Source organism: Eulemur rufifrons, chromosome 23, assembly GCF_041146395.1.
Source record: "Eulemur rufifrons isolate Redbay chromosome 23, OSU_ERuf_1, whole genome shotgun sequence".
NCBI lineage: Eukaryota > Metazoa > Chordata > Mammalia > Primates > Lemuridae > Eulemur > Eulemur rufifrons.
This window is the reverse complement of record NC_091005.1, coordinates 10,379,461-10,397,951: the sequence shown is the minus strand read 5'-3', so window position 1 is coordinate 10,397,951 and position 18,491 is coordinate 10,379,461. Positions and strand designations below refer to the sequence as shown.

Below are 18,491 nucleotides of genomic sequence, written 5' to 3'. Positions count from 1 at the left end.
TCATTGCTATATTTAATAAGCATTTATTGAGTGCCTGGTTTGTACTGATTCTGCACTAGGTACTGGGTGACACAAAGTTTAAAAAATGGGAGTAATAACAGTGAAACTATTTCACAGGGTTGTTATGATTAAATGTAATAATACATGAAGAGCGTTTAGTACAGTTCCCAACACACGATAGAGTCTTAACAAATGTTGCCTACAAATTTTGAAAGTCTATTCATAAGAAAAAACATTTCTTATAGCTTCTATTTGTTTTTTGATCCTCTGGCCACAGGATTGAGACATCTTTGGTTACTAAAATAGATTTCAGTGTTCAAAATAATGTCAGCTGCCAGACTGACAGTTTTCAGATGCTGCATTTGAGTCTAATTTAAAAGTTTAGAAAAATAACGTTGGCATCTCCTGAACTCAAGCACTTAAATGAACTATCAAGTGTTAACTTGGGTAAAAATACCTGTGTGCAATCTGTGATCATCTGTGTTTTCCTGACCAAGGGTGGATGGATCTGCCCATCCACAGGAGGGGAAATTGTGGTTAGAGTCACAGGACGGCATACTCTACAGCAACGAGAATGAGCGTCTTACAACTAACTACAAGTGACAATATGACTCACAAACACAGGGTTGAGCGAAAGAAGCCAGATGCTGTATGACTCCATTTATATAAAGTTCCAAGGCAGGAAAAACAGATCTATGGTGTTGGAAGTCTGGGAAGTGCTTACCCAGGGTGAGACAATGACTTGGGAGGGGGCTTCAGGCTTGCTCGTGACGCTGTTCCTTAAGCTGGGTGGTGGGTACAGAGGTGCATTTTATTTGTGAAAATTCACTGAATACTTATGTGCATTTTGATGTATATATGCTATACTTTAATTTAAAAAAGAATGTCCCACCTTTATGCATTTGCCCAATCAAGGCAGGAGAGGCTGCCCAGCTTAAAGATAGAGGAGGAATTTGGGATTCCGGGCAATAGAGGCAAAAGGAAAGGGAGCAATATTTATTCAGTCTATGGGAGAACTTTCTTTCTGGTCTCAGAGACAAAAATAGTTTCATTTTTTTTTTTTATGAACGACAGCTTTTTTCTTTTTGTTTATTTTAAAATGTCTCTTGAATATTGTGAATCTTGCGACAGAGAATGTTTCCCTGTGCAGTGACTGGTACTAAAAGACAATTTTGGGGGAGAGTCTGCTTCTGGAAAGTGAAGGAATTGTGCCTTTCAGTGTCACCCTGGTCTTTTTCTTTTATGTCCTATCCTGATTTTTCCTTTGTCCCAATTCACTCACTTATTTTTTTTAAACTGTAATGTATGTGTTTCTTTTGTCCTGATTCACTCCCTGATTTTAAAAATTTGAGATGTATATGTATTTCATGTGCCCTTATTTACTCATTTGTTGGAGAAAACATTGTATTGTGTATGTGTTTTCAAGTGACTTTGATTCTTTTTGGAATAAGATGGCTTAGGGATAAACAAAATCGTGCAGAACACATTTATGGAAAATCCATGTGTGTTTGAGGCATTTCCGCAGTTCATTTCAGAGGATAAAGGGGCAAGGGCCGTGGTTCAGCCACCCTGTGGGTGGCCTGGCACCTAGTAGGTGCCATATACCCTTGTGAGGCAGTGGCCAGCAGGGGAATAGGGAGAGAACACAGGGGACCATTCGAGGTCTCTGCTTTCTCTGAGTTCCAGAAGGCACAGAGATGCTCACTCTGATTGGCTCAGGAGCTCTGGGTTTGGAGCCGGCAGACCTGGGTTCAGATCACCCCTCTGCCATTTACCTGCTGTGTGTGTCCAGGAACAAATCACATGTTTCCAGGCCTAGTCCAGCAGCGGGGGTCTCCCTCAGCCACTGCGTGGGACCTGGGTGCTCTGCAGCGTCTTCAGCCTGTGGCTTCCTCTGCTGTGATGGGAACCTTGAACCCGCCTCTCCTTTCTGTCCTGGCCCCCTCTCTCAGAGTTCCTGGTGACTCTTGGGGACTCAAGAATGTCTCCATATCACCCCCCACACATTCACTACGCGCAGAAGAACAGGGACAGGGAATCCCAGAACCCAAGGCGATGGCCGTGGGGGGCTTCCCTGCCCCCTGCTCCTGCTCCCCTAAGGCAGGTGCTCGGAGAGGTGTCTGAGTCTTCCCACTATTCGTTCTGAGCTGACCGTGGACTTGAAATGCTGCTGGGGAAGTTGTTCCTGGGCAGAACGTTCTTCGTGTCATCTGAATTCAGTACAGCACATGAACAATTGACACCCCCGGCCCGGAGCAGCTGAGCTTTTGCTCGTGGGGAAAGGCAGGGCTGCCTGGTGGGCAGCGGAGCCTTGTGCAGGAATTCAGCCCTGTGGGGAAGAAGCTATTTTCTCAGCATCTCTGTTTGGATTGTCACTTTGGTCATTGTCACTGTCACACAGTGTGCTGCGGGCATCCCACCCTCTAAAGCAGGGCACAGGCTGGCCTCACTCTAAGTTCTCCTGACTCAGACTCTCGAAGGAAGGGCACCCCTCCATTGCAGCCTCGGGAGCCTCCTTCAATCAAGCCACACCCTTGCTAAAGCCCTGCGGGAGTTTCCCGGTGCGGCGGGTCCCGTCCACATGGCCCTGGATGTAGCACAACAGTTGAGGTCCTTCCTGATCTGGTCCCTGCCCACCTCCCCGGCTTCTATTCCAACCACCCTCCACCTCTAACACCCAAATACCCGCTTTCTTTGGAGGCTTCTCTGACCTTGTCTTCCTGCAGGTTGAATGAGTAGCTTCTTCCTCTGTGACCCCATAATACACTTCACATTTCGAAATGATTGAAATCACGTAAGATTTTCTTTTGTGTTCGTGCAAACTTGCCTCTCTCTTTGTGAGCCTTTGGAGGGTAGAAACTGAGTCCTGCTCTCCAAAGGACTGTGGACTTGAATACTGTGTCCCCAGGTCCGGGTCTGGCTTAGGGCTCCACAAACATCCGTCGCACAAATGGAGTTGGATCGTAAAGACCCCAGCGGCTGTGCTGGAACAGGGGGCTGCGTCTGGGGGCTCTTCGCGTGTGCAGGCCTATCTGCCTTTGCACTAAACGGCTCCAACCTGCCTGTACTGGCCCTTTCTCTCTTCCTGCCACTTCTCAGCGTGGCACTTCTAGCTCTCTTCCTCCTTCCGTTTGAGATGTCTAATCTTCACGGAAGAACTGGATGTTTCTGGAGAGAACAATATCCATGATTGCTAAATAAATAAGCCACATTCATGGACAATTCAGCAAAACCAGGTTTGGTGGGAATGACTTCATTCTTACCAGGATGTTGCTGGCTGCGTAGAAGTCTTTTAAAAGAGGAACGTTGGGTATTTCTATGCACTGCAGAATCCTATAGAGGTCACCTGGGTGGAAAACCAGGTTTTCCTCATTCTGCAGACTACAAGTACTCTGATATAGAAAGTCCCTGGAAATCTGGCGTTAAAAAACTCCAAAGGCAAAGAAGTTTAGGCCCCACAGACCAAGCTCAGAGAAATGCTTTCAGAAATAAATAAACAGGCCGGGCGCGGTGGCTCACGCCTGTAATCCTAGCACCCTGAGAGGCTGAGGTGGGCGGATTGTTTGAGCTCAGGAGTTCGAGACCAGCCTGAGAGAAAGCGAGACCCTTGTCTCTAATAAAAATAGAAAGAAAAGTATATGGACAGCTAAAAATATACATAGAAAAATTAGCCAGGCATGGTGGTGCATGCCTGTAGTCCCAGCTACTTGGCAGGCTGAGGCAGGAGGATCACTTGAGGAGTTTGAGGTTGCTGTGAGCTGGGCTGATGCCAAGGCACTCTAGCCCGGGCAACAGAGTGAGACTCTGTCTCAAAAAAAAAAAAAAAAAAAAAAAAAGTAAATAAACAATAAAGTTAATCAACCCTCCAACAGCAGATTTTTTGGTTTTAAGAGTAAAGATTTACAGCAATGTAGTTAATTTTTAACAGTCTGTTGCATTAATAGTGAACTCAAAACATTTTTTTTAAACAAAAACTTTCAATATTTAAACATCATATTTGGGGACAAATTTTGCTTATCAATTCACTGATTTGCAATTACAAGAACATGTTTACAAATTAACATAAAATAACATTTTTTCTAACTATAAAAATAATACATGCTGATTACAGAAAACTTGGAAATCACAGAATAAAGAAGAAAAGAAACCTTATTCACAATCTCATAACCTGGAGATGCATATCTACCAGCAAAAAATTAGGATCTATCTAAATAATGCACTCAGTTCCGCTTTTTTGCTTGACCTTGAATTCAGCTCAAGATCACCACGTCACAACACGGCTTTTAATGACTGTCTGGTAGTGTTTTATGGATCTGCCATAATTTCCTAACTAATCTCTTATTGGACATTTATGTTATTTTCAATTTTTTACTCGTAAGTAATGCGGAATTTTTTTTGTGGTAGATAAACCCTGTGCACGTCTCTTAGGTTAAACTTTATAAGGGGTAGTACGGGGTGGTCGTGGTCTTGGTTTTGGTTGTGAGGATCAGAGACTCAACTTGTCATCCCGAGGACAGTAGGATTTAAGTTAAGGGGAGGCCGTGGAACCAGGGCACTAGGGGACTGCGGTTGTGTTTTTGGCTGGGAGAAGGCAGGGCAGGACAGAGCAGGAGGGCTGGGCGTGGACATTGAGGCAGGGGCCCCCTGGTGTAGGGAGAGATCTTGGCGTGCACCGTGACCTCACAAGCCCAAGGATCCGCGGCCAGAGCCAGCTGCAACTCGTGAGTTGAGATTCCCGATGTCAGCTGGGCTGCTGGAGGCCGCAGGTACCCCATCCCGTCGGGAGTGGGGACAAGGTCCCTGCCTCTCTTTTCCTTATCAGAGCCTGGCGCGAAGGAGGAGCGGAGAGGGAGCCCAGGTAGGTTGTGGGGCCTGATCCGCGGCCACCTCTATCATCCAGGTTGTCAGTCAAGTTCCAGGCCCCCCGGAGCGTGCGGTCTAGCCCGGATGTCGGGGCGCGCAGCTAGCGCTGCCGGCCAGGGCTGAGCATTTGTTGGCACAGCGCGCCCTCTCGTGGTCATTTCTCGACTAGCGCAATCGGCGCGGACGGTGCTTCCTGGAGGTCCTGAAGTTCCAGCCTCCAGCCCCCAGGTCTCAGGAAGTCTCCTGCAGATCCGCATTCTCCTGGGACCTAGGAGGCGGGGTCTAGCCCCAACTCTGTCCCTAACTTGCTGTGTGGCTCCGGTCAGATCTCACCCCTCCCTGGGTCTCACCTGGGTCATCTGTGAAATGAAGAAAGTCATGCCCACCTCATAGGTTTGGCCTGGGGGAGGGGAAGGGCCCTGAGCCTCTGCTTCTCTTGCCCACTGTGGCTAGGCTTGCGACCCAGGCTTGGTGGAGTGGGCGTGTGCGCCGTGGTCAGCAGATTCTAGGGGGCACAGAGTTTGTGCCCTACCTCGGTGTCTGCTAATATCTCCAAACTCAGAGGCAGGCCACTCCTCCCACCTTAGGGTAAAACAGGAGCCAAACAGAGGAGGTGGCCAGGGTGGCCTGGAGCTCAGAGCCAGGCCCAACCTGAGGGCTGGAGGGACAGGGAATGTCTTATCTGGAGGTGACTTGGGCCCTGGGAGTCATCCTGGAGAAGGAAAGAGAGGACAGATCTCTTGGGCTCCAGGGACTGGACAAGTGTGAGTTCAGGGAGCAGGCACTGCAGACAGATGGAAAAACTGAGCTCAAAAACCAGCCTGAAGGGGAGACATCGGCAGGAATGGCAGTGAGGAGCTCCTCTCTCCCATAAAAGCACTGAGAATACTGGCAAAAATGGTCAGAATCAACTTTTTCAGAACTCAGGAAATTAACTAAACACTTGCAACAATCCTGGGAATGTCTGTTCAAGAATAACAGCTAAATTTTGCTAAGAACAGCAAGCTTTGTGGTGTTTTAACTTCTCCCCTTCTCCCCAGCCCTGCGGTACCTTGAAACCTAATGGCTCTATGACCACGGTGAAAACCAACAGTCTAGCAGCCACTGGAAGGGACAGCAGAGTTGGGGCTCCTCCAAAGCCCAGTTCCCAGATAACTGTCATTATTTGACTGGTTTGCTGGTCCCCCAGAAGATTCTACTTCCAAGGCTGTATTTTTTTGACCTGACTTGGAGCTTGCACACAGACTTTTCCTTGGGGGCATTTGTTTGAGAACAATCAGTGGCAATTGCTTAACTCTGCAGCTGCCTGAGGCAGTGATAACAGCTGGGGCCAACTTGAAGCTGACCAAAAATTTTAAAAGGAATCAGCTGTCTACAGAGGGCTTTGGAAAGCTCTGGTTAGGAAAACTTTTTTCCTAGGTATCCACAAATGTCCCCTTGCCCTCTAGGATCCTCTGATGACAGTGGTGGCGTGTGTGTGTGTGTGTGTGTGTGTGTCGTGAGTGCTCTCAGGTCTAGACATGAAAACATTTCAAGATTTTCTTTATTTAGGTATAAAAAAATACAGTCTGTCTCATGCACCAGTGTAACCAATATATAGTCATTATCTGTAGACCAATTACTACAGTGATAGGAAATAGAAGGTTACAGGAATTGTTTATCCAACTAAAAAACCTGAATTAAAATTATTAACCTAAATAGCAACCTGCTTATTATGCAAAAACCCTAATTCTATATGTGTGTGAGATCTAGACATTTAAGTGTTATTAGTAAAAAAAAAAAAAAAATCGTTACAAAAAACTAGTTATTGGTTAAAAAAAAGTCAGTGTTATCTACAATCTCCTGCAGTGGGAGGGGCCTTTCCCAGAGTGGGAACCTTGGTCTGTGATGAGGGGTGGGCAGGCGACTTTGCCTCCTTCCCTGCCCCTCTCTGCTGGTGGAGGCCACTTTCCCACGGCGTGTTGCAGTGGAATGTTTTCATTTGTGGCTGAAAGTGGGAGATGCTCGGATGACCACAGAGCTTGGGCAGGACAGGGGCCTTGCCTTTTCCAAAAGGTGTGCCTGAGGGTCGGTTCCCTGAGACGTGGCAACAAGGTGTGAAGGCGAGGTAAGGCTCTGTCATGCGGTCATGTTTGGGTGTGGATGGTGGCCAGACCTGCTGAGGGCCACACCATGGGCGGCCCTAAGGGAACAGATGAGGGGTAGGCAGAGAAAAGAAAGAGCTCGAATGAGTGACCAGGTGAGGCAGAGGTGGGGAGGGGTCTTCTGCTCTAGGAACATCTGAGCCCCTCACAGGCAAAACTGGAGGCGTGTTGAAGAGTCTCAAATCAGGGTCTCAGCTACTCCAGGCCTTCACCCAATGCTCTGTCACATTTGATCTCCCCTGTCCCTCCAGGATGAGTTCACAGTTGCTTCAAAGTTCAACAAGCCATTTCCCTGAATTTGGTTGAATGGTTCAACGCTCAGTACAGCACAGTCACTGGCGGGGCAGGCCAGTGCGGTCACCTCGGGACCCAAGGTCAGGAGCTGCCATGTGGCCCTTTCCTCCCTCTTGACCGGCCTGGGGAGGGGCCGGGGAGTACTGGGCACTTGGCAGGGTGTGAGGGAGTCGGAGCAGGGCCGGGACTCTTATGAGCAGGACTGATGGGCCAGTGCAGTCTTCCTGGGGACTGGGTGGCAGAGTCTTGCCCCACAGGTCGTGCCTCCAGGCAGATAGGCACCAGGACCTCACCAACCCCAGAAGGTGGCTCAGGGACCTCAGGGGAAGACCCCCCAGCATTGAACACGGCTACTCTGCAACCTTGCTGAGGCAGAGAAAGTCTTTGAGTTAGACCATGGTCTGGGGGTGACGCGGTTACATGGATATCTGAGCCCAGACAGAACACTGGCCTGGATTTTCCAGCATTTGAGGGTAGCCAGCGCTGAAATTTGTCCCTGATATTTCAGGGACCTGGAGTTTGCTATCCAGGGATGGTGAGGTCTGCGGCACCCACAGGAAGGGGTGCTGGGCCCGGGAGTCAGTGCCACTTTCGGAGGGCTGGGTGCCTGGTGTCTCACTGGCCTGGGCTGCCACAGCCCCCTAATACACCAGCTCCTCCCGGGGGTCTGATCCATACAGCTCCGCCAGCATCTTGAACCTGGGTCCCCAGTCGTTAAGGAAGTCGTAATCGATGTCGGAGTCGGACGAATCGGTGCCGAGCGAGCTGAGGGACTCGGCGATGGACTCGGAGCCCTCGTAGCCGTAGATGTGCAGCGTGTCGTAGGGCGGTCCGCCGCCGTCGTGGTCCGCCTCGTCCTTCTTCACCTCGATCATGGCTGCCATCTCCCCGGGCCCGCCGTGCGCTCCGGGCGTGTGCCGCGGTGGCTTCTGCACCTGGGCGTAGAGGGGCGGCCGGGCGTCCAGCGCGGGTCGCGGGGGCTTGGTCCCGCCTCGGCGCACCGAGTTGAGCACCGACACGTCGTAGCTGGTGGTGTCCATCTCCCCGCCGCCCTCCTCGTCGTAGGTGACCAGCTGCTCGTGGATCTCGGGCACGCTCCTGCCGTGGGCGCGGGCCTGCTTCCGGAGCCGCCGCCGCAGGAAGATGAGCAGAGCGATCACTGCCCGCAGGGGAGCAAGAGGGACAGGTGTCAGACCAGGCTCTCCCCCGACCTCCGCCCCCCCCCCCCCCCCGCTCACTTGCTCCCTCCCGTCCTCCCTGGAAATTCCTGGGCCAGCCCAGTCTCCCGGGACACCTCCATCCCATGGGACAGAGTCAGCTGCCCCGGGGACACTCTCAGTCCTGACTGGCTGTCATCAACACCGGTGGGATGGGGCGAGGGACAGGGTGGGGCTCCCTCAAGTTCATTCTCTTCTGCCAGTCTCAACCCATTTCCTGCATCCTCGTTTCCTCCCTCCTAACGCCACTGGGACACACCCTTCCTCCCCCTCTCCCAAAGGCCGGGCACTGGCGTTGGGGTGGAAATGGGGAAAGGGATGGAGTTGGAGTTTGGAGTGCAAAGATTCTGTGCTGTTACTTTGTGGCTGACGATGATGATGACGGATATGGTGCTGGTGGCGCCATGCCCATTGCAGTGGCCGCAGCCACTCTTGGGCACCTACTGCAATCATGCCTGGCACATCCTCATGTTCTCTCACTCAGTGTGGATGCTACTTTCCCCGGTACACAGTTAAGCAAACTGAGCTCAGAGAGGCCAAGTGACTTGCCTGGAGTCCCCTGGGCAGGCAGCGGTGCGGGTGTTGGCCCTGCTCCGATCTCTGAGGGGTGTGGTTGTGCGGGGGTCTCAGATCCCTGGGGGGCGGATTGACCATGTGGTACAGAGAATTCCTAGGCTCTGTCCTTCCAGCTTCAAGTTACTTAACAAACTGTTACACGTGTGTAAGTCAAGCTGGATGTCCAGGGAGACTACACCCCCCAGCCTCAGTTTCCTCATCTATAAAATGGAAATGATGACTTCTCTGCTCTGTTTGTATTTGGGAAGGAGCTTATGAGGTTAAATGCAATTCTGTGTGTGTGGGTGCCATCTTCATCATTATTACTAATTATTATTAAATGGGGGACCTGAGTCTGGCCTCTCTGCCCCAGAAGCCTCAGGAGAGGGGCCTCTCTGGGCCTCATCAGTGTAGGCACAGGGCGATCTCTAACCATCTGAGGACTTCCTTTGGCGGGATGGCTCCCGCCCCAGCATATAGGGTGAAGTGCGGGATAATTCACACCCCTGGGAGGAGCCCTGGAGTAGCAACTGATGGCAGTTGGTGAATAAGCATTGCTCCTCTCCCTGGCAGGAGGACACTGGGTCTGGCTCCACAAAGCTGCAGTTACTCCTGGTGGAAATTTCCTGATAACTCCCCTCCATTGGCTGCCTCCCTTCCCTGCTTCACTCCCCTCTTCCTTAGGAGGGTCCCAGGGAAATAAATCACCTCCCACCTAAGCCACTTGGCACAAATCCTTGTCCCAGGACTGCTTCCTGGGAAATCCAAACTAAGGCAAGGCCTCAAGTGCTAAAATTTCTAAGGCCCAACCAAGAAAAAAAAAAAAAAAATCTGTCAAGGCTGGAGGAATGCTATAAAAGGAAAGAAAGCACGTGGAGACAATCTAAACAAGAAGTTTCTCAACTTTCCATTTTAGAACTGGATCCTTTTTTTTCTTTTTCAAAAATAGGTTTTATGTAAATACATGCCCAGAACAATGCCTGGCACACAGTAAGTGCTCAAAATATCTAAGTGGAATGAGTGACTGTTATATATATGTTATTTAAAGTGGAGCCGGCCTGACGGAGTGGGGGCGGGGTCTTGAGCCCCGCCTCAGGCCCCGCCCCCGCCCCCTCCACACCTGGAGGCCCCCAGGTGGGCGGAGCTCAGAGGTGCGCTGCAGGCTGGAGGCAGGGTTGGGCCTGGATCCCTGGCCTCTGCTCCTCCCGGGAAGCCCCCCGCAGTGTCTCCCCGCTGCCCTGCCCCGCACTGACCTGTGACGGTGAGGATGCACAGGAAGATGGCCACCAGTGCCTGGATGCTGACGCCCACCTGGGGGGCCATCTCCTCACAGAAGGTGAACTCGCCGCGCTCGTTGCACTTGCACACGGCCACAGTCAGCGTGCTGGTGCCTGTGAGGCTCGGCCTCCCATTGTCTGAGATGACCACGGGCAGGAAGTGGACCTTGGCACGTTCCCGATCAAATTGCCCGTACTTGACCGTGATGTTGGCCGTGTTATCTGGAAACACCAAAGCGCCGGAATCAGGCTTTGCCAGGAGTGCCCACCCCCCGTTGGCCACACAGATGGAGGAACCTGCCTCCTCCAGGGAGCCCTCCCTGACCGCGCCAGGGCTGCTTCTCTGCCCCGTGCACCCCTTGCCTCTTGGTTCAGCTTTTGAGTGCAGGCCTGCTCCTCCACAGAAGGGATATTTGGGGCAGCTGTTTTGACTTAGCCTCCAAGAACGCCTTGGCCAGAAGGTAAAACCCTTGCTTTCTGTGTCAGTGTGCAACTGATATGCCTAACCCCTTCCTCTTCCCTAACCCCACTCAAATAACGGGCTTTTCTCTTTCGGCTGAATGAATTAATGTGTTGTTTCATGCTTTGACAAGCAATTGGGAAAAATAAGAAAGTCTTTTAGCATTGGGCTAACTTCTAAAGCTGTTTCTGCTATTCCTGAAAATCCCTTGTTATAAAGGAGGTTTGTGACGGTAAAAATGACACACAGGCTCCCTGGGGCACAGAGAGAATAATGACATATATAACTGAGCATTTTCTGGCTGGTTTGGAACTGGGAAGGTGCTCAGGTCCAGATACTGGCTTCTCCTCCCTGCCCCAGTCAGTGGTTTCTCTGCATAAGAATTCTCCAGGGAGCTTAGTAAACATTCTGATCGTCAGACCCTTCCCTTTCCCTTATACACACACACACGTATTAATATTTCTGATTCACAGTTTCTGGGCAGAGGCCAGAAAATCTGCCTTTTGTGGGCTCCTGGAAGGATGCCAGTGGTCAGAGGAGGGTGCTGGGACTCCCTGCCCCAGGACTGACTGAGCTCCAGGGGGTCAGCACACTCAGGAAGCCAGCGGCAAAGCTAAGGGCGCCCTCTTTTAGATTCCAAATGAAAGCCAATTACATTTCATTATTCAGAATTACATTTCGGTATTAAGTCTATTATAACTGAAAATAAACGACGTGCCACTGACACTTTATGGGAGACATGAGAGATTTTGACATGCAAGACACTCACGATATAAGTGAGTCTGAGACCAACGGGCTGTCCTCCTGCATGTGGGTGTCTTTTGGGTGGCACTGAAGCTTCCCACCCCATTGCAGACCCCTGCTCTGAGGTGGGACTGAGGGGGACACTGGGCATGGGGTGATGTATTTTTACCACATTATTTGCTCCTAAAGACAACTGGATGCTGAACGGTCTGTTATTGACTGTCGACACGTCAGGGCCACCTTCCCCATCCCACAGGACACTCCTGAAGGACAGGTCTGTGGCTGATCCCCCGGGTCTGCCCCCCACTCTCAGGGACCTCACTCCCAGCCTTCCTCAAAGGTGGCAAAGGGGCTGCTTCAACACAGGGCTCTTCCTCAGCTGCAGTCTTGCCAGTCAGAGACAGGCAGGGAGGCCACCCGTGCTGGGTGAAGGGTCACTCTCTTTAGACCCAAGGGGGATTTTCTCTATTTTTCTGCGGAAGTTGCAGAGGCCACGGAAGCTCGTCTACTTTGGGCTGGAATGAAATTAACTCGGCATCATCACCCCGGTCAGCACATACTCGTCAGAAGCCCCGCTGATGACATCTCGGGGCGTACCCAGTGGTCAGCAGTCACTGCAGGTGAATTAAAGCAAAGCTCACGGTGTCCTGGGGATTTAGGATGTCACATTTCCAGTTTTGACTCTTTGGGAGTGACCTCAAAATTCCACCTCATAAAGCAGTTTGTGGTTTTGCTGAGGCACGGAGATCCCAGCGTGGGAAGGGAGCCCTTGGCTAGTTCGTGAACCGAGCTGACTGTCTGCACCCCTGCGTCCGTTCTGCACTCCTCGCTGACCTGGGCGTTGATGGGGGAGCCGCAGGCCATGTGGACTTGGCAGTTTGGCCAAGACTACAATGCAGGTGGCAGGAGTTGTATGAAGTGTACTGCAATTTGCAAATTCCAGTGGGGGCCCCGATTTGTTGGCTTGGTCCTTGACCCTGGTGCTTTCGGACTCAAACAACCTCCCCCCTGACCCTTCTAAGAGCCAGCTGACTGCTTTGATGAGCGCACCGTGATTATCTGTGAGGGTGAAGTTGCTGTCCTCAGTGCTCAGGGCAAATCTGAACTTCACGTTTTGTGGTGTTATGTCCTTGTCGATTGCGGAGATCTGCAGGACCAGCTGGAATGTGGAAGATGGGGGAAGGTCAGTGGGTGTTGGGGTGGCCTGAGGGTCAGTGATGGAGATTTTAGGTTTAGATGGGACCATGGCTGCCTCTCACCTGCAACACTAACCTCTTGAGGTCGTCATAAAGCCACTCTTTCTAGTCCTGCTCCCCACCCCCCACTGCTAATCTATGTTCCATTTTCTCCAAGCCTCAGTTTCTCCATCTGCGAAATGGGGATAATGTTACTTATCCTCGGGCTGTTACAGGTTACATTAAGCTCAGCGGAACTCCAGCTGGCTGTGGGTGGGTGGTTCTGCCCCTCATCCGCCCCAGGGTGGCGCTGCCTCACCCTCCCACCTGAGTCAGACTCACCTTGCCCTGGGCGGCGTTCTCACACACCTTGGGCTCATACGGCTGGGCAAACTCAGGGGCATTGTCATTCTCATCTAGAACTTCAATGTGGACTTGCACGATGGATTCTTTGCCTGTGGGGATCCCTGCAAGGAAGAGGACGTGTCACCACAATGGGCTCAGCTGATGCTGGCCCCAGGGAGTGGGAAGTGTGTGGATATGTAGTCCAGGAGGGCTGCCTGGAGGCCACGTTTGCTGGAAGAGGCTATAGAAGAGAGGCCATGGGTGGTGTTCTGGGTGACAGGAGTGTGTAGGGAAGAGGGGCCAATCTTCATACATAAGCAGGTTTATGAACTATTACTTACTTGTAAGAATCAAAAAGATAAACAACCTAAGAGCACTAAAAAAATGTAATCCAATCTAATCCCCCAAACCAATAATTTAATCAAGCAGCTAAATTAATTTAAATAAATCAATGTGATTTATGTAAGTAAATACAAAAAATTAGTTAATTACAAAAGGATTAAAAAGGTAAACGACCTAGTGAGATTGAGTTAATAAATTAGGCCACTAGAAAAGAATGGAATGTGGCCATTCACAATGCCCCTGTAAATTACATTTTAAAAATGTAATTAAAAAAAAATATTAGTACCACGGGAAAATGGTTCTGGAATAAGGTTAAATAAAAACACAGGATATCATATTTTATACAAATATTATGATCTCATTTGTATAAAAATATGTACAGAAAAAAGACCAGAGAAAATACACCAATGTGCTAACAGTAATTGTCGCTCCATGGTGACATGTGGGGGGGGCATTATTTTCTTCTCCTTTTCTGTATGTTCTATATTAAAAAAATTTAAATTTAAAAATTATATGAATGGGATCAGGAGGAGAAGAAAAGGGCACAGTCTGATCTGGCGAAACAAGAGGGAGTCCATTGCAGTTGGGGGAAGTGAGTCTGGGTGGGCCCTGCAGGGGGCAGGGGTCCTTCAGGGTAGCACCTGGGGGGTCTTGGCCAAGTCACCCCTCTCTGGGCCCCGGTGGGCTCCTGGGAAAAGTGGGACTATTAATCCTTCTCCTGGAGGGTGGCTGTGATGTTCTCATCTAGATAAAGGATGCAAATCCCAACACTTGCCCTTCCCTCTGGCAAGAGATGCAGTTTCTGGAGAACCTGACAGTCTCAGAGTTGGAAGCTGCTTCAGATTTTGAATTCCACTCATTAACTGGTACACAGAGCCGCACCCCCTAGCATCGCCCAAACATCCAGGATGATAAAAATCACACGGCACTTGTTAAATGCACGTTCCTTGGCCCCATCTCTGGCTCACTGAACCAGAATCTCCAGGGAGGAGTTTGAGAGCTCTGTGCTTAATAGGTGCCTTAGGTGATTCTCATCGCAGAGACATCTGCGCAGCCTGTTTTATAACAGGGCTTCTCAGACTGTCATGTGCTGACGTTCTGATTCAGTGTGGGGGTGAGGCTTGAGATTGTGCACTCCCAACAAGGTCTCCTGTGATGCAGATGCTGCTGGTTCAAGAACCACACTTGAACTTGGAAGCTCTGTATCATCCCAGCAAGGGGGGTTTCTGCAGGCACTTGTGATACCTCTAGAGACGCCAAATGACAGGTCACGCTGGTTTGGAAAGGATGAGGGAAAAGGAAAAGAGCCCAGGTCCCCTGGCAGATGGCGCCACTCACCACTGGAATCCAGTTCTTTGGCTTCCACAGTCAGGTTATACCAGGGGTAGATTTCTCGGTCCAGTTCCTTCTCATTGTAAATGTCCCCCTGTCTGGTTACTTGGAAGAAATGGCCTTTGTCACTGGTCCTGCGGAGGGAGTATCTGCCCAGAGGAGAGAGTTTCATGGCTTTCCGTTGTTCTTTGCTGAGCCCCAACTCCCCAGCATGACAGACAAGGCCCTGGGGGATTTGTTCCCTGCTTCCTTCTCCATCCTCCCCCTCACTGCCCATTGCACCCCAGAGCAACGAGCAGACCTACACTGCAAGATTCAGGGGAGCGAGATAATGTCTTTGATCTTAGCGATGGTGCCATTCCCTGGACTGCAGGTGGTACCTGAGACCATCATTAGCACTGTCAGTGGAGCAGGTGACATTATACCACAGCTGGGACTGGTTTTTGTGATTAATGAAAAGATAGGCAAGAACCAGGAAGAAATACAAAAGGAGCTGGAAGAAATAAGTAATTGAAAGGAAATTAAATTTGCAAAGTAAAAATTTTAAAAGGTTCTTTTGGAAATCAGGAAAAAAGTTATGAAAAGATAAATATATATATTTAATATATAAATATATATATGAATAATAGTTGCTATTACTGAAAAAAATTCCAGAACAAATAGAACAGGAGAAACAGAAAATATAATAAGAGAAAACTTTCCTGATCCGAAGAAAAGCCGGAGTCTACAGATTAAAAGATGTCATTGATATCAGGCATCATTTTAAAAAGGGAACATATGTAGGCATATCCTGATGCCACTTGTGAATTTCAAGGGTATGTGAAGAAACCGAAAAGAGTCCAGATAGAAAAAATAAATTCCTTATGAAGAAAGAGCAATAGAACTTGCTCCAGATGCCCCACACAATCAAATGCTAGAACTCACTGATAGTATTTCTGAAGGGATGATTTTATAATCTGAGGGCTATATGAACACATATAGGTGTAATTAAAATAGGAAGGCAAAGAAATAAGCTATTTGGAAACATGTAAGAGCTCAGAAAATATATCACCCACAAAGATGAGTCTTGAAAAAAATTTTTTGAAAACTTACTCCATGTGACTAAATGTCTCAATATAAAGTAAAAACCTGGTTCGGGAGAAATTAAAATGAAACGATTGATTTATTTATCATACATAGGAAAGCAATGGCGTATGTGTGCGTGTGCTTGTGTATATGTATGGGTACGTGTGTAATATTTTTAACTAGAAAAGGTAGGTCCAGGAAAACATTTAAAATTTTACAGATAGAAGTAAATTTCACTGGTATAAGCAAAAATGGATGTACTCCATCCAAATATGTAGGAAGAAAAAATTGAAAAAAAAAAAAATAAACTATATAGCAAAGATGGGGAAAAAAGAAAAAAGATATTAAGCTTGAGAAATGGGAAATGTGAAACAAGATAAAAGAAATAAGATCAGACATATCATTTCTGATGAAAAATGTAAATAGGTTAAACACAAAGCTTTTCAGTTTAGATTAAAAAGCAAAGCCAACTATTAATACACTCTGTTTTAAAGAGACAACTTAATGCCAAATGATCTGGAAGGGTTAAAAGTAAAAGTTGGAAAATGTATATCAGGCAAATATGAATAATATAAAAACAGGGGCGACAAATTCAACATCAGGAACACGGAATTGAAGGCAAAATGTTTAAGCAGAACAGTTGGATAATTTCATAGGGTATATGTTACAAGTCATGTTAAAATAGTTATAAATCTTTGTTAACAGAATAGAAAAATTAAAATACATAAAGTTAAAGCTTAGATATTCAAGGAAAAAATGGACACAAATACAATTGTATTACATCACAAAACAAGCTAATGCAACAGAAAGTGAAAAAAGAAAGAAAAAAAAGTACTAACTCTCTAATTAAAAAAGAAAAAAGCAAGCTAATGCAAAACCAAAAAAATATCCTACTACTTGTAAATGAAAAGAAAAAATCAAGTCAATCCCTTAACCTTGGATTAAGAAACAAAAGTTATACCACACAGACTATTTTGAATAGAATGGCAATGAAAACAGTAGTCCCAGATGAGGCCAAAACAGAGAGACATATTTTGTCCTTAATACCATAGAAACATTAACTTGCCCCAAATGAATATATGAACACATTCTCATTAGAATTGTAATTTTAAAAAAACTGGATAAAATAAATTAAAATACATTAAAGTTCATAAAATGAAAAATGTTTGAGTATGGATAAAAAATTACATAATATAAATAGCAAAGGAGGGACTTTTACATATACCTAAGATTTAGTGTAAAGCTAGTTCAACAAAACAGCATGGCTTTGCTACAGAATGATAGAACACAGAATTCAGAAATAGATTCAGGAACTTAGTGTGTAACAACAGTGAGAAATGATGACTTATTTAGTAAATGGTCCTGGCAGAATTGGCTACCCATGTGGAATAAAGTAAGATGGGATTGAATACATAGTTACTATCAAATATTTTGTGGCTCTACAAAGTGTGCATTGGAGCTGTATCTTTTGTTCCAGAGGGTAGGGGAGAAGAGCAAATATTGATGAAATGAGCATGGCATGATCCAAAAAAAAAATTAAAAACAAACACCAAAGACAAAACACAGAATAAGTCCACTGTAAATGTATTTGGATGGGCATGAAGAAAGGTGTCACAGGAACACATGAAGCCACTGACATGAGTTACTGAGAGTGGGGATTATCAATGTTTTCTTGATAGATCTTGGTGTTGTTTCACTGTGTGAAATGAATGATTCTTACTTTTGTGGTTTGGGGAAGACAAATTTAATATTAATGAAACATTTTTAGTGAAGGGGCTTCAGGTGTGTCACCTGACTACTTGCTCTCTTGACTGTCAGATCTCACTAGATGGGAGACGTGGTCCCAAGAACAAGCCTTTAAGGTGGAACAGAGGACAGGCAGCTCTGGTGGCAGGGGAGCCCGGGGAGGACAAGATCCCAGCCCACCAAGCGGGTTAGTGGAAGAGCTGGGGCTTCTTGTCTTGCCGCTGCCACGTCCCATGTAAATGCTGGGAGAAGCCAGTTTCCCTCTCTGAGTCCTGGTGTCAAACCAGCAGGCATAGGAACCTGGATGCCGGGACTGTCCTTGTCATCGTCATCAACACGCGCGCCTCCCCCTTACCCAATGTTGTGCCGCGTCTCATCGGGGTCCATGGCCAGCACCGAGCCGATGGGAAGTTTCTTCTGGTTCTCCTGCAGCTGGAAGTGGTAGAAGGGCCGCTGGAAGACGGGGGGCTCGTCCACGTCTGTGACGTTGATGATGACACGCGCTTTGTTCCTGTTGGAGGTGCCGCCCAGGTACCTGAGGTTGATGGTGGGGTCTGTGGCCTCGATGGTGAAGCTGTATTGCCGGATGCGTTCGTAGTCCAGGGGCTGCATGAGGGAAAAGCATGGTGAGCGCCGGCCCTGGGCCAAGCACGTGGTATGTGGTCATCACAGCAACCCTGCAGATAGTACCGGGGTGACACCCAGGTTACAGACGAGGGGTCCACGCCCTGAACAAGTGATATTTCCAAGGTCATCGAGAGAGTGGCTGGGCCTGACGTCTGTCTTCAGCTGCTCCCTATTTCATCTCAGCAGCCTCTGGCCACACCCCCAACTCTGGCTCTGTGTCTGGCCCTGTTCCAAGTACTGGGGACATTCAGTGGATCAGCCACGGTCCTGCTCTCAAGGGGATCACAGTCTAGTGGTTCTACCCA

The 18,491-nt window shown here is 48.3% G+C and overlaps 1 protein-coding gene across 1 annotated transcript in view; it reads right to left on the bottom strand.

Moving 5' to 3' along the window:
* Window positions 1–7,932: 7,932 nt before the first annotated feature.
* CDH5 (cadherin 5) overlaps window positions 7,933–18,491 on the bottom strand; it is a 29,918-nt gene continuing 19,359 nt past the window's right edge. Inside the window, exons 7-12 of the mRNA XM_069497803.1 lie at window positions 17,915–18,165; window positions 14,755–14,897; window positions 13,072–13,196; window positions 12,605–12,713; window positions 10,327–10,572; window positions 7,933–8,460 (exon numbers count right to left, since the gene is read on the bottom strand). Coding sequence (XP_069353904.1) covers window positions 7,943–8,460; window positions 10,327–10,572; window positions 12,605–12,713; window positions 13,072–13,196; window positions 14,755–14,897; window positions 17,915–18,165 — 1,392 coding nt within the window. The 3' untranslated portion in view covers window positions 7,933–7,942. The remainder of the gene's footprint in view (window positions 8,461–10,326; window positions 10,573–12,604; window positions 12,714–13,071; window positions 13,197–14,754; window positions 14,898–17,914; window positions 18,166–18,491) is intronic.